This window comes from Ovis aries, chromosome 1, assembly GCF_016772045.2.
Source record: "Ovis aries strain OAR_USU_Benz2616 breed Rambouillet chromosome 1, ARS-UI_Ramb_v3.0, whole genome shotgun sequence".
Lineage (NCBI taxonomy): Eukaryota > Metazoa > Chordata > Mammalia > Artiodactyla > Bovidae > Ovis > Ovis aries.
This window is the reverse complement of record NC_056054.1, coordinates 76,150,319-76,166,268: the sequence shown is the minus strand read 5'-3', so window position 1 is coordinate 76,166,268 and position 15,950 is coordinate 76,150,319. Positions and strand designations below refer to the sequence as shown.

Below are 15,950 nucleotides of genomic sequence, written 5' to 3'. Positions count from 1 at the left end.
CCATGAAAAGTTTTAGGATTTAGAAAATAGCACCTAGATCTAATAAACATAATCCCTGCAAATTTTCTTTTCTTATTTCGTGATCCTATTCTTTCCTTTTGGCTTTCTGCCCTTCAGAATTTTATACATGCATACCTTAGTAAATGGTCATTAACTATCATTTCAAAATTTCCAATTCAAACCTCAGAATCAGACATTCAGTAAGAATACTTGACAGAAGAAAGCCACAAATATGCACATCAGCCCAGAGGAGCACATCTCTAGCATCACATATACCCTCACCCCATGCTCCAGAGCAGCCACCCTACATTTATCAAGCACAACAAGTTGTCTCCTTTCTCTGTGCCTGGGAAAACCCTGCTGCCTTGTGGTCTGTTTAATATTTATTCCCCCAAAAGGAGATAATCATAAAAATATTTTGTAGAAAGTTCTCATTTACAAGTTAATACCTGAATTTTTTTTAATCTCCCAAAGTGAAAAAAAAAATTCTTTAAGAAATATCTGAAGAATTGTCATTCACATTAAAACTTTATGAAAACATCACAACACCACTCTCCAAATCTCAAGATTAAAATAATTCCTCCTTTACGTATAACCATGATACCCTTAGGGTTTCATTGGTGGTGCTAGTGGTAAAGAACCTGCCGGCCAATGTGGAAGACGTAAGAGACTCGGGTTCCATCCCTGGGTTGGGAAGATCCCCTGGAGAAGGAAACGGCAGCTTTCTCTAGTATTCTTGTGGGAGAAATCTCTTGGACAGAGGAGCTTAGCATTCTACAGTCCACAGAGTCACAGAGAGTCAGACACGACTGAAGCAACTTAGCATGCATGCGTGTACAATACCCTTAATCGAAGTATCAATATTATCTAATTACTGTTTATTAATTCCCTTGGTTTTCTGCAAACTGAAAGGTTCTTAAAGGTAGGGACTCTGTCTTATTTGTCTCTGTTGTCCAGCCTGCAGGATATTTGTATTATTAAATATTTTTTGAAGTAATGGAAATGGAGACAAGGGAAAATAACATAAAGACAGAGTGGAACTAATTTTTTTTCTATGTTCTAGATCCTATATTGCAGCCTATAAACAGTGCTTAAAATTACTTTAGCTTTGCATTAATATGGAATACCACGTCAGTTTCCGGAATATCTTAGAGAAACAGCAGCCTGAAGGCTGGTTGATTCCTGGGTCACTCGGAACTGTTGCTCACTCTGGATGGGTTTACAGCTGTTTTCTGCCTGAACTACTGATGATGCCTAATCTGAACACCTTCCAGCGGTGGAACTTTCCAACTGAATGTCTCTTTTCAGGTGAAATCTTACGGTGAAACAATAGCATTTAATAAAGAATAAACACCTACTATGTGGGAGACACTGAAGTAGAAGCTGGGATTTAATAAAGATAATAAGCCCCACTCTTAGTGTGGCCTAGAACTGTTTGCTTAATGATGTTAATGAACATATTAGGAAAGTAAGGGGAAAGCCAGCATCTCATACTCCTTGTCTACATAGTCCTAAGAGCCTCACTGTTGAAAATTTAAGAGTTAGTGAGACAGAGGCCTGCCAGAAATGTTAGGGTCATCAAACAAAGGTAAGACATATATTCACCATTCAATATGTCAAACTGCAGTTTATTTGAAAGAACCTGTTTTCTGTTACTTAAGCAACAATAATGACTCTACAACTTTCAAATGAAACAAAAACCAAATCTGTGTTTGAATATCCTGGAATGGATTACAAATCACACTATATTTTCTCATTAAATACGGTTTCTGGGTACCATATAAGACAGCAAAAAGCCCCAGATTATCACACACCACTAGGAAAGAGTGACTCCTAACTCACGAAAGGAGACCAAGTCTATAATCAGGGAACTGCAAATTTAAGAGAATAGCATTGAAACATGTATATTACCATATGTGAAATAGATGACCAGTCTGAGCTCAATGCATGAAACAGGACGCTCAAAGCCAGTGCACTGGGACAACCCAGAGGGGCGGGATGGGGAGGGAGGTTGGAGGCGGGGTTCAGGAAGAGGGGACACACGTGCATCCGTGGCTGATTCAAATCAATGTATGGCAAAAACCACCACAATGCGACCCCATGGACTGTATAGTCTGCTCGGCTCCTCTGTCCATGGGGATTCTCCAGGCAAGAATACTGGAGTGAGTTGCCATTTCCTTCTCCAGGGGATCTTCTCAACCCAGGAATCGAACCCAGGTCTCCTGCATTACAAGCAGATTCTTTACTGCTGAGCTACAAGGGAACCACCACAATACTGTAAAGTAATTAGCCTCCAATTATAATAAATTATTATTTTTTTAAAGTCAGCCCCTTCATTTTTCAGCTTTCAGTTTGGCATGGAATTTTCTTCTGAGTGGTAAAGGCCTTGTTGGTTTATGTGTTTAGAGAACAAGAAAGCAGGTACATACCAAAAAATAAAAACTCTTTGAAACATTTTAATATTTCAGAAAATATCAAAGTTGTCATCAACACGTTGATGGACTTTACCTAATGTATTTTAATGATTATCGTTGTTTTCACCTTGAATTATCATGCTAAGGGCTTTGAGATCTCAGTTGGACTTTGGGTAGTGAAGAATATAGAGCCTTGTTTCCTCATCTGTAAAGGGAATGCATTTTGACACACTAGAGGTTGGGTGTCTAGCCTACTCTATCTCTTCTAAGCTGCCCCCACCCACAATGAGTTACCCCTAGATAACCGGGGGCCCTATCTCTTGCTTCGCCTTGTCCATACAGGACATTTCAGCTTCTCTGCTCCCTACTCCCAGAAATTTCAAATTGGAATACAGGGATTCTGGTCATTAGCTGGATCTGCCAGAAGTAGGAAAAACATGTGAGATCCAGGGTTAAGGATGAAAACCTGCGGCAGACATAATGACCTCTCTGCAAGGAAAGAGGAAGTTGGGAGACAGACAGGCAGACACTGAAAACTAGGAAACACTTGCAGACCGAGAGAGCAGTGGAGAAGTGCTTGGGTTACCAAGGGCTTTCCTGCTATGATTCAATACAGTGGGAGCCCTCCCAAACCACCTATCTTTTGGTTTTGTTAGAACTCCTTTCTCTTAGTAACAAATCTTCCTTTACTTAATCTAGCTTGAGTACATCAGATCTTTTTCTATCAAACAATACCTAATTAGAGATAAAACTATCCACTAAACACAGTTATGAGACCCAGAGGAAATAATGCTTGGTAAAAGATAGAAGCATGACCGAAAATGTTATTAAATATTTTTATTATTTCTATTATTATGGCAGTTTCATGCTCACTGTCACCTCTGTTCTTAAAACAAAAATGGTGGATTTTTACTATTGTTCCTATATGATTGTTCCTATATGATTAGCTGGTCCTATTAAAAAGAAGGAAGTTCATATGCTTTAAATGATACTCTTTCTTAAAAAAAAAAAGTATGTGACAATATACACATACAAACACACAGATACACACAAACATACTGTTTAGTTTAATCCAGTTCATTGCCAGAGTACCCAAGAAAGGGCCTACATGAAGTAATATCATAAAACCAGAAAACTTAAACCTCATTTAATGGGTCATTCATATATTTCTTTCTTTTGTTAAATAAAGCTTCACTTAGCCAAAGCTTAAAGAATATAAGAATCCCATAATTTCTTTTTTAAGTGTCTCTACAGAAGATGAGGGGCTTCCCTCATAGCTCAGTAGGTAAACAATCTACCTGCAACGCAGGAGACCCGGGCTCAATTCCTGGGTCAGGAAGATCCCCTGGAGAAGGAAATAGCAACCCAATCCAGTATTCTTGCCTGGAGAATCCCATGGACAGAGGAGCCTAGCAGGCTACAGTCTATGGGGTTGTAAGAATCAGACACGAATTAGAGACTAAACCACACACCACCACCAGAGAAGATGAGGCTATAGTATTTCTTAATAAAGATTTAAGATTCTTATACTGAATCAACATCTCTCAATTATGTTGAAAACATTTTTTTATTATAATCAATACCATCAGTTTGTGCCTACATTTTCTGTTATTTCTAGAATAGATTGAGTGTAAATCATCTATATGGTTATTTTAGTAACCATGAAATTCAAATTCAAATGTCAATATAACAATGTTCTTCTTTCTTTCTCTCTCTCCCTTTTTCTTTTATCTTTGTGTGTGTGTGTGTATGTTAAAGCCCTTCACCCTTCATTCCAATGGTCCAAATAATTCAAATCCTTTTACAATTCTCATTTGCCAGTTCTATGTGCATTTCAATGAAATTTACCATTGAATTAATCATTACTTTTCAAATCTGCCCATTGTGTCAGGCTCAAGGACAGAGCACTTTCATTTTAGATCACAAGCAGAATAGAAAAGAGGTGTGCTCTTGAAGTAGCCCACAACACACTCTACAACACAGAACCAAAGGTAGATGACATACATTTTGAAAAACAAGCAAACTGACCTTGAATGGAACTTAGAAGAGTATCTAGGAGAAGGAGCACATACAAAGGTGTTCCACAGCCAGAGATGAAAAACTGGGATAAATAATCACTTGAATGGAGGCCATATAAGATGTTGTTCTTGTTTGGTCCCTCAGTCTTGTCCGACTCTTTGCAGCTCCATGGACTGCAGCATGCCAGGTTTTCTATCCTTCACTATCTCCTGGAGTTTGCTCAAATTCATGTCCATAGAGTCAATGATGCCATCCACTCATCTCATCTGTCTCCCCCTTTTCCTCCTGCCATCAATCCTTCCCAGCATCAGGGTCTTTTCCAGTGAGCTGGCTCTTCCCATCAGGTGTCCCAAGTATTGGAGCTTTAGCTTCAGCATCAGTCCTTCTAATGAATATTCAGGGTTGATTTCCTTTAGGATTGACTGGTTGGATCTCCTTGCAGTCCAAGGGACTCTCAAGAGTCTTCTCCAACATCACAGTTCAAAAGCATCAATTCTTCAGTGTTCAGCCTTCTTTATGGTCCAACTCTTACATCTGTACATGACTACTGAAAAAACCATAACCTTGACTAGATGGACATTTGTCAGCAAAATGATGTCTCTACTTTTTAATACATTGTCTAGGTTTGTCATAGCTTTTCTTTCAAGGAGTAAGCATCTTTTAATTTCATGGCTGCAGTCACCATCTGCAGTGGTTTTCAAGCCCAAGAAAATAAAAATCTGTCACTGTTTCCATTGTTTCCCCATCTGTTTGCCATGAAGTGATGAGACCGGATGCCAAGATCTTCATTTTTGAATATTGAATTTTAACTCAGCATTTCACTCTTCTCTTTCGCTTTCATCAAGAGGCTCTTTAGTTTCTCTTTGCTTTCTGCCTTAAGGTTGGTGTTGTCTGCATATCTGACATTATTGATATTTCTTCTGGCCATCTTGATTCCAGCTTGTGCTTCATGTAGCCCAGCATTTCTCATGATGTTCTCTGCATAGAAGTTAAATAAGCAGGGTGACAATATACAGCCTTGATGTACTCCTTTCCCAAATTGGAACCAGTCTGTTGTTCCATGTCCTATTCTAACGGTTGCTTCTTGACCTGCATACAGGTTTCCCAGGAGGCAGGTAAGTTGGTCTGGTATTATTCCCATCTCTTGAAGAATTTTCCACAGTTTGTTCTGATTCACATAGTCAAAGGCTTTAGCATAGTTAATGAAGGAGATGTTTTTTCTGGAATCCCCTTGCTTTTTCTATGATCCAACAGATGTTGGCAATTTGATATCTGGTTCCTCTAAGATGTTAGGAGGTTTAAGATCAGCGCTCAGGACACTGCCTGGCACATAAAATATGTTCAATATATGTCTTTTAGTTAAAGAAAGACCCTATTCTTTCATTTTTTTCAACATATTTAACATGTTCATTTATAATTCTGTCTTGATCCTTGCAGCATTTGCCTTTTTTGAGCCTTTAATTTTGTAGACTATAGGTTCTGCTGTCTCCCAGTTATGATGACTTGACTTCTTGCATGTTTAGGGAAGCTTCACTGTGAGATCTTTCTGTGTAGAGAAAATTCATGTTTACCTCTGTTAGGTGCCTAGGGCAATGCCAAGCATGACCACCATAAAATAAGTCTTTGCTTAGTATTTGGGGAGCCATGCACTGAACCCAGGTCTGTGGTTCAGAATTCTTTAGGGAAACTTCTTTTCCAATGCACCCAGATATCAGGTCCACTTCTGCCTTCAAGACTTTGTACCAGCCATTTTCTCTGCTCTGGATTTTCACATTTGGTCTTTTTTATCCTTAACTTCTTAGCTCAAATGCCACCTCCTCAAAGAAGCAATTCTTTACCACCTGACAGAAATAAATCCTCCATTCCATTCATTTCATGAATCCATAGAAACATGCACTATAGGTCCTCAGAACATATTTGTTTGACTCCTTAAACCAAATAAATGAAATAAAATTCCTGTCTGTGATCACATCCCTCAAAAACAGTCACAAGGATTTTCACCAAATAGAGGGTATATTGAAAAAGGATGAATCAATACTTCTGGAATGTGATGTAAGCAAAACAAATTTGGTGGAGTACAGTGTTGCTGACTTTTCCACTTAGCTTCTCTTTTCCTTTTTCCCAGGACTGACTATCAGCATCTGTGTTAGTGGGCATGTTAAATAATTTATTTCATATCAAACTTAAAAGTAAAAGCAAAGGCCATTTATCTAACTAGGCTAATATCTAAGAATATTTTGAACACCCTGCCAGTGCCATACCTTGACCATGGATGTTAGACCAGCTTATAATTTCATGTACATTTGAACCAATATTTCAAAAATATCTGTCCGATAATTACTTATTGAAGAAAGAGAAAAGTGCCTTCTTATACTTTTCAAATTGTCTTTAAGATAATGTAATCAGATACACTCAAGGTAATGTAATCTTCTAACATAATATGTAATCATCTTTTCCTCTATAGTTTTTCCTCACTCATAATTTACACACACCAATATAGAAGTAACTTATAAGAACATGTTACAAAGTCCTGTTCAAAATATCACTGAAAGTTGTAGGGTTCTTTCCTGTCCTTTATGTCAGCAAAAATATTTTCACCTTCTCAGTAGTTCTTTCTCACATTGTAGCTTCTCTCATGCTTTTCTAATTCAGAAAATACCATTGCAAGTATGTTAAAGGGTTTAAAGTTTAGTAGGAAATTTTTAAATTCTCACTAAGCAGCACTATAACAGGCATTTTTCCTTTTCAGCTCTAACTGTTGACTTCAGGCATCTGTCAACTGGTTGTTCTCAGAGTGCTTGTCACCCATTGAAAAAATTTTCAAGAGACATCCATCAGTGGTGGCAAGGAAAGTTTTTTTTTTTTTTTTTTAATTTTTGCTCCAAGGTGTGATTTGGCAGAAGTCAAGCTATGAAAGAAGCCAACTACAAAAAGGAGTCAGGTGCAGAAACCTGAATACAATGACACGACGTCTTGCATGTGTTCTAGAGTTGTTTTAGAGTTCCTTATACATCTTTCTATGGCTTCCCTAGTGGCTCAGATGGTAAAGAATCCACCTGCAATACAGGAGACCGGGGTTCGATCCCTGGGTCAGGATGATCTCCTGGAGGAAGAAATGGCAAACCACTCCAGTATATTGCCTGGAGAATCCCATGGATAGAGGGCTACATTCCATGGGGTAGCAAAGAGTCAGACATGACTGAGCGAGTAAGCACATACTGTACATCTTTCTGCTTGACCCTGACCATCAGTCAGTCCTTGGGTCCACAGGTTATCTTCCTAGTCTGACAGAATCCTCATGCTGGACTTTCTCCAGAATCTGAGCAATGCATTTAGCCACTGTTGACTCTTCCCCCATCACAGTTAAAAAAAAAAAAAAAAGCATCAGTGAACAATACAAGAGGCACCAAGCTATGTTTGCATACTTGATATCTGGTTGATTTGGAGTTGGGTCTGGTAGCATGGAAAGGGAGAAATAAGAATGGACAAAGAAAGAAAAAGGTCTATGCTGAAAGGAGGAAGGGAAAGGATTCTATATAAGTGAAAGTCCAGACCCTTGTCCTCTGACAAGGTAAGTTCTAGACCATGGAGCCAAGCTGCAGTTGGATGGTACGGCTCCCTCTGCTCCAACACTCTCTCATCTCTCGCAGCAGTCTGGCTTGTTCACTAACTTCCTGTCATGTACCAGGCACTGTGCTTTATTTTCATAAGCACATTTTAAATGCAATGTCAAAACATATATTTTTTATTCCCATTTTAAGGATGAAGAAACTCATGCTAAAAGAGACTCTCGAAACATCACATCTAGCTGATTTTCAAATCCAGGAATATTTTTGGACTTCCCTGGTGGTCCAGTGGCTAAGACTCCATGCTCCCAGTGCAGGGGGCCCAGGTTTGATCTCTGGTCTGGGAACTAGATCCCACAAGCCACAACTAAGGAGATCCACATACTGCAATGAAGACTGAAGACCCCTGGGGGGGCAAGGGCAACTAAAACCCTGGAGAGCTAAATTCTCCAGGTAAGAACACTGGGAGGGATTGCCATGCCCTCTTCCAGGGGATCCTCCCCACCCCAGGGGTCAAACCTGTGTCTCTTGTGCTTCCCGCATTGCAAGCAGATTCTTTACCCACTGAGCCACCTGGGAAGCCCAACTAAAACCCAGTGCAGCCAAATTAAAAATCCAGGAATAGTTGCCTAAAATAATGAACCATCTAAGACTAAGAGAACAAAGACCATGTCCTTTGAAGCCAAAATCTATCATCTCAAATTGACTGAAATAAATTTACCATCAGAATCAAAGTTGTAAGTAGGAGGAATATAAGTTCAGTAGAAATGAGAAGACTCACTTGTCCAGTTAAAAGAAAATCTCCTATGACGAGTGAGATATTGAATGGTGCTTGACAGAGGCTGGCAAGTGGAGGAAATGGAGAAGATATTGGTCAAAAGGTAGAAACATTCATGTATACAAGGTACAAACTTTTAGGTATGAGATGAATAAGCTTTGGGGACCTAATGTACAGCATGGTGACTATAGTCAACAATTCTGTATTATATACTTGAATGTTGCTAAGACAGTAAATCTTAGGCGTTCTCACTACAAAGGAAAAAAAAGTAATTATGTATGTTGATGGAAGGGTTAACTAAACCTATTACAGTAATCATGTCACAATATGTTTGTATCAAATTGTCATGTTGTACCTTAAATTTACCTGGTTTTATGTGTCAGTTGCATCTCAATAAAGCAGGAAAAGATAAAAATCATTAAACAGAGGTTTAACAAAGTTAAATAAACTTCCCAAGGTCACAGACTTATTGAATGTCTACCAGGACTCGAATCCAAGTCTATATGACTCCAGACTTAGTGTTTCAAATATCCAGGTAAACTACTTCTAGAAAGGGAACTATAGCATAGGTAACCTAAGTCATCATTCACCTTAGCTGGAAGCCAAGCTCCACAATCAGATAATAATGTCAAAACTAAATAACATTTATGGCACAGCATTTAGGTTGTACCAGACACTAAGCTAAATTCTTCATTTGGATAATTTTAATTTTTTCTCACAATGAATCTAAGAGGTAGATGCTAATATTATCCTTACACTAAAGTTGAAGATATCGAGACTCAGAGTTTTGTTAACGTTTTGCCAGGACTTAAATCCTAGCCTCTGGGAACTATGTACTCTTAGTCACTTTACTGTATTTCAAGCCATATCTCTATCGGCTGGGAGTTTTAATTCCATCTTTCATTGTACTAACTCCTTAGATCCCAAGTACCTGAACGAAGCCTTTTACATCTGCACCAGTCTTAGGTGATACAAAGCAAAGTGGATGGAATAGCCTCTAGCTCCTCCTAGTGGCCAGAATGGCCATTAACATTTACTAAAGGATCGAAGTATTGTCAATCAGTGCTAACCAGGAAACACCAGTTTCTGGGTTTATCTAAAGGCCTGGCAAGCATTAAACACCTGCAATCCAATCCATCCTGAGCCTCGGAGACATCACTAAATGTTTGACATCTGGTATACACCAGGGTACTTTAGCAACTGGGGAAGAACATCACACAGATTAAAATGATAAAATTACCCCCAAATTAGTTTGGCAGATGTGGAGCAGAGACACCAGGAGTTTTGTTTTTCAGCTTCTTCCTTGCATCCCACCACAATAAATATCGGTGCTTGTTATCCCAGTTAATTACACAGTTCTCCAGCACCAAGGAAACTCCATTTTCCTTTCTTTTCTGACACACAGCTTTTAGACACATCCCTTCTAATGATCTGCTTCCTCCGCTTTTAAGAACAGTGCTGCAGCCATCCAGCTAGCAATTCAAAACTGAAAGCTACTCCATCCTCCAATCTTTTTTTTTTTTTTAGGGTTAATTTTTAAGGCATACCCTAATTACAGGAATTTTCAGTCTTTAAAAAGCAGCTATTTTCAGACCTGTTTACAAGACCATGATCTGAAACATCAGTCAAAAACAGCTTGAACTGATTGCATCCTTCTCTGGAACAGAACATGTGGTAGTAGATGTCCATTTGTAGCTGGTTCATCTGCCCTGTAATTAAGGTTGCATTGCAGCCCTGCTCCAAACTTATTTCTGCAGGGGAACAGCTGAGATTTCCCCTAGATAAGATGTCAGAAACTGTGCTATCCAAATTCGTTGGTTAACATTCTTGGAGCCAATTTAGTGCTGAATTTAAATCGCCAGCAAAGTTGGTGATAGGGCAACATATATCCACAGAAGCTCTTGTAAAGTCAGTAATGATGGCCTTGTAAAGTCCAAATGCAGGCACCACTTGAAAATATTCTTCATAAGACCCATTCAAAGCTCAGTGAAGGAAACATCTTGCTGTTGAATGAAAAAAAGAAAAAAAAGACTCATTATACACATCAACTCAGTTTTATGCACTTAAAAGCTATAGAAACCAACCTTTCCAAATCACAAGTGATTCTTAACAGTGAGTTCATTCTTATGCCATTATTCACACAGATGGATGATATCATATGCATTTTAAAAATGAGAAATCAACTTTGGGGATCAAGTGAGTCAAAGATAAGAATAGGCCCAAAGACCTCAAGGCCTCCTCTCAGACTAAAGAGAGAAACTCTAAAAACAAGAACATCAATATCAGGGGCAAACCTTAAAAAACATGTCTCTTTTTTTTTTCCTTCCTAAAACAGGTTTTATGAAAACAAAAACAGTAGGTGTTCTCAGAGGCTGGTATATTTATCTTATGCAAAAAACATATGGCTAATATGTTTTCATTTCTCCCAGAAGTATAATTATTAAACAGACCAAAACATTCCTCAAAGAATATAGACTACAAAAGACTGATATTTGCTAGAATTTACTATCTGCAAAACACTGTTTTGCTTTGAGGTGCATAGTGGTGCAGAAAATTTGACACCAACCACCTGCCCCTCTCTGTCTACTCTTGGAAAATTCTATCTTTTAAAATGTGGCATCTCTGCTTTCCTTCAGCTGATAGCTTTACACAGGGTCTCACAGCCTTGGCATTTAGAGTTACGTGTTGAATGAAGTAGCTCAGTGCTCTGAGGGAGAGGCAGGTAAAATAGATCAATCTCATGCTAATACTCAGGGATACGTCTCTTGTGCTCGTACACACACATACACACAAATACACACAAGATTTTACGGCATCAGTCCAAAAGCCATCTCTTAGGATAGTCAAAAAATTAGCTTTCCCTTTTAGCTCCCTCTCTTGAAAAATACATTAAGAATCTAGCCCTATCCAAATCCTCTTTGTTTTCTCTCAAATGCAGAACCTGTGAATGAGCATGATTTTAAGTCAATACAGCATACATAATTTATAAAGAGAATTTTTTTAAAAAAAATCATGCATTTCTAAACACGGTTGTTAAGGTTACAACAAGTAATAAAAAATGCAGAGAGCATCTTGCTGGAGAGACAGGAGGTGGGAACCCCCTACTGGCTTAGCCAGAGGAAAACGACCCCACAGGTTCACCTAGCAACAGCTGTGGGATCCAGATTACAAATTTCTCCCAAGGCAGTATGAACATGAGCGTGAAATAGTCATCTCTTCTTCCAAAACAAATTTGCCAGGGCGTTGCTGTCTCAATATTTCTATAAACTAAAATGCACCACTTTCGGAGTAGAGTGAGTTGAATCCTAAATTCTTAGGAAATAAAGTGCACGATGCTCAAGAGGACACATATGAAAATATTTTTTTTTTTAGAATCTCAAAATCAGTTGCCAGTTGGTAGCAAGGCTGAACAAAGACACAGTCAAAGATTCTATCACTATTTTAGGTCCTTGAATCTCAGAAAGTAAATATATTTGTGGTCGGATTAATACTTATCTTTTGGGAACCATCTCCAGCAAAATGCAAGCACATTATTACATAATTTAGAAGAATATCATATGTGTTGGCTTATAAATATCACAACAGAATTGGACAAAGACATCCAGACTAAACTATATAAAATGCAAGCTCACAGTGGCTGGAAAATGCCTAATGCAGATGGAAGGTAAAGCTCTGAATTGCCGGCCTCATCTGAGATTGTAATAAAAGTGAATGGCGAGTTTGAATTACCTAGCTTTATATTCTAATTTTAGCTCAACAAGCATTGAGCACATTCTATATTTTTAATGTTATACCAAGTCCCAGAAATACAAAGATGAAAGACACATACTCTGCCCTGCCCTTGGCAAACACATCATATAATGGAAAATACATGTGCAAGAGTTAATGTGACTCTAACGAAAAAGCCTGCCTACAGGAAGGGCTTCTAGGCTGTAGGTAAAGGAATTTAGCTCATTTGTGCATTAGCCACATTTTTATAAGCATAAACAAATAATCATCCTAGCTGTCATCTCTGCATTAACAGTTTATAGCATTTTATTAACAATGCACTTTAACATGAACTATTTGATGTATCCTTCACAAGAGTTCTATCAAATAAGCAGGTAATGAGAACACTGAAACATCAATATATCTCAGATTTGGAAGCCATATTAAATATCTTTAAAGCCCATCTGTGGGTAGTGAACACACGTGTGGTATTACATTAAGAAGGATTCCGAGCTCCTGTTAGGTTTAATGGGGAAAAATTCACGATTGATTGAGAATGTCTGTTAGGGCTGGTAGGGGACGGAGTGGCAGAACCAGTGTCTGTATTTATGAATCATTTTCTATCTTATTCACAGCTGCTTTTAGAAGACTAATGATAGTAACAACCCTTTAGTAGTTTCCTGCTGAGTTCTGAATGCTGAAGACTAAATGGTCATATGTCCCTCTGTCCAGATAATCCCAGGCCTTTACTACTGTCCAGAATAGAATAAGTTCCAGTATTTTTCCTTAGCTCCATATGTGCGTGTGTGCTAAGTCACTTCACTCCAGTCCAACTCTTGAGACCCTATGGACTGTAGCTCGCCAGGCAACTCTGTCCATAGGACTTCCAGGCAAGACTACAATACTAGAGTGGGTTGCGATGCCCATCTCCAGGGGATCTTCCCGATCCAGAGACTGAACCTAATCTTTTATGTCTCCTGAACTGGCAGGTGGATTCTCTACCACTAGTACCACCTGGGAAGCCCAGCTCCATTATTCCCTTCTCTAAATAATCAGACATTATTCACAAAGTCCATTGTTATCAAAATTCCCTGAGCATTTCAAAGTGAATGATCCATTTTTAAGCATTTTCAAAGTTTCACAATAGTGAACCAAATAACCCTCAAAGTACATTTTAATATTTGTCTTTTCACTGATATCAATATAACATTATTACCAATACTGTGCTTATTCAGCCAGGATTTTAATTTGCCTCTGACTGTTCTTTTTCTCTCTTTTTTATCCTTTACTATATGGTTCATTCTTGCCTACCCAACACCACTAATGATTCTGCAAATATTTCCAACAGCACACTTTCCAATAAAATGTGTTTATAATAAAATCTGAATTCTGTGGAAGTACATTTCTACACACATTGAAAAAAAATACATCATTTTAATTTTATGAAATTCTCTAACTTTTGAAGTTTATGTGGATTTTTTTTTTTTTGCATACTAACATTAAGGATCTCAAAAACTGTCATCTTGGTATCATTTCTATGAACATTAAAATCAGCAAGGTAGACATTAAGTCAGGCTTCCTTAGTGGTGCAGAAGTAAAGAGCCTGCCTGCCAATGCAGGAGATGAGGGTTCGATTCCTGGGTCAGGAAGATCCCCTGGAGAAGGAAATGGCAACCCACTCCAGTATTATAGCCTGGGAAACCCCACGGTCAGAGGAGCCTGGCGGGCTACAGTCCATGGGATTGCAGCAACAACAACAATAAAAACAAAACCCCAGCCATACCAAGAAGTAATTTTTATTTAGCATATGAACCTGTGATTCAAGTTACACTGATGCTAATGGGGCCTCCTAGGGAAACACCCAAACAGAGAGCATAGAATTCCTGCAGAAGAATAAATATACAGCACTCTCAACCATTCTTCTTCCAATACCATATTTGGTATTTTTAAAATACTGTTTAAGAGATTTCAAATTCAAACGTAAACTTATTACTTTGAAACTCTTCTTCCTTTAGCTTCTGTAGGACTTGACTGCATTCAGGTCCTTATCTTCTACTATATAGTATCTTGCATGGCAAATGTTCAGTAGATAATAATGAATTCTTGAACCAGAAAGAGGAATTTTTAGATTATGGATGTGCTTAAGAAGAGAATGCCATTTCAGAGAAATTTCCCCCCAAAAACAGTTTTATGCAAAATGTGAATGATGTAATGTTATCTATAGTAGTAAACCATTTAAAACTACATAAATGTCTAAACAGAGGAGATAGGTGAAAAATCATGGCATATCTAAATAACTAAATTTATGACAGCCATTAAAATTTTAGTATAAAAAATGTCATTTCATATCAAGTGAAAAAAGCCAGTTACATAACTTTATAGAGCATTCTCATAATATATAAATATGATTTTTCATAAAATAACAGTTATAACTATATAGTATACTTAAAATTTGGGGAAGGGGTATTTTGTAAACTTTCCTATAAGAAACATGTACTGTTTTTTTAATGACAAAAATGTTTCCACAAAAAGTTTTAAACTTCCCAAAGAACAATTTCTCTGGCAAGTGGCATGGAATAAATGATTCCAGTGCTAAAGAGTTAGCTGCATAATGAAATCTGATTAATGAGTCATCACAGAGGACGCTTTTCTTCCTTTGGCTTCCAGGGCTAAGACCAGGAGAGGCCAGATACGTTATGCCAGTAACATAACTAGTTATTGGCAAAATAGCAGCTCCAATAGAAACAATCCACTGAAGAAGTTTCCAAGATGATTAAAATGTGTATGTGTGTGTACACATAAGTGGCTTCAGTTATGTCTGACTCTGTGTGACCCTATGGACTGTGGCCTGCCAGGCTCCTCTGTCCATGAGATTCTCCAGGCCATATCCTTTCCAGGGGATCTTCCCAACCCAGGGATTGAACCTGGGTCTCTTACATTTCCTACATTGGTACCACTAGTGCCACCCGGGAAGCCCCTAAAATGTGTATATAGAAAGATATTTAATCATCTGTAACATCAAATAAGACAATAGTAATGTCAGGGTTTGCAGATGGCTCAGTGGTGAAGTATCTGCCTGCTAATGCAGTCTTCTTTATTGATGTTACATTAGCATACAACAAACACCACATATTTTAAGTGTACAGTTTGATGAGTTTTGACGTATGTTTACACCCATGAAACCATTAATATGATCAAAGTAATGAACATGTCCATCATTCCCAAAGATTTCCTTATGTTTTTATAAATGCTCTCTCCAACCTCTCCTCACTCCACCCACATGCCCTGTCCCCAAAGTAATTTGTCACTTTAGATTACAGACTAATTTGTCACTCTGGATTCATTTGCACTTCCTAGAATTTGATATAAATAGAATTATGTTGAGTATACTCTATTTTTGCTTGCTTCATTCACTCAGCATAATTATTTGGAGATTAATTCATGGTGTAGAATACACCAACAGTT

The 15,950-nt window shown here is 38.2% G+C and overlaps 1 protein-coding gene across 1 annotated transcript in view; it reads right to left on the bottom strand.

Annotated features, from left to right (window-relative positions):
* Positions 1 to 1,607: 1,607 nt before the first annotated feature.
* The window catches only part of SNX7 (sorting nexin 7), a 184,757-nt gene continuing 170,414 nt past the window's right edge, over positions 1,608 to 15,950 (bottom strand). Inside the window, exon 9 of the mRNA XM_012176935.4 lies at positions 1,608 to 10,780. Coding sequence (XP_012032325.2) covers positions 10,754 to 10,780 — 27 coding nt within the window. The 3' untranslated portion in view covers positions 1,608 to 10,753. The remainder of the gene's footprint in view (positions 10,781 to 15,950) is intronic.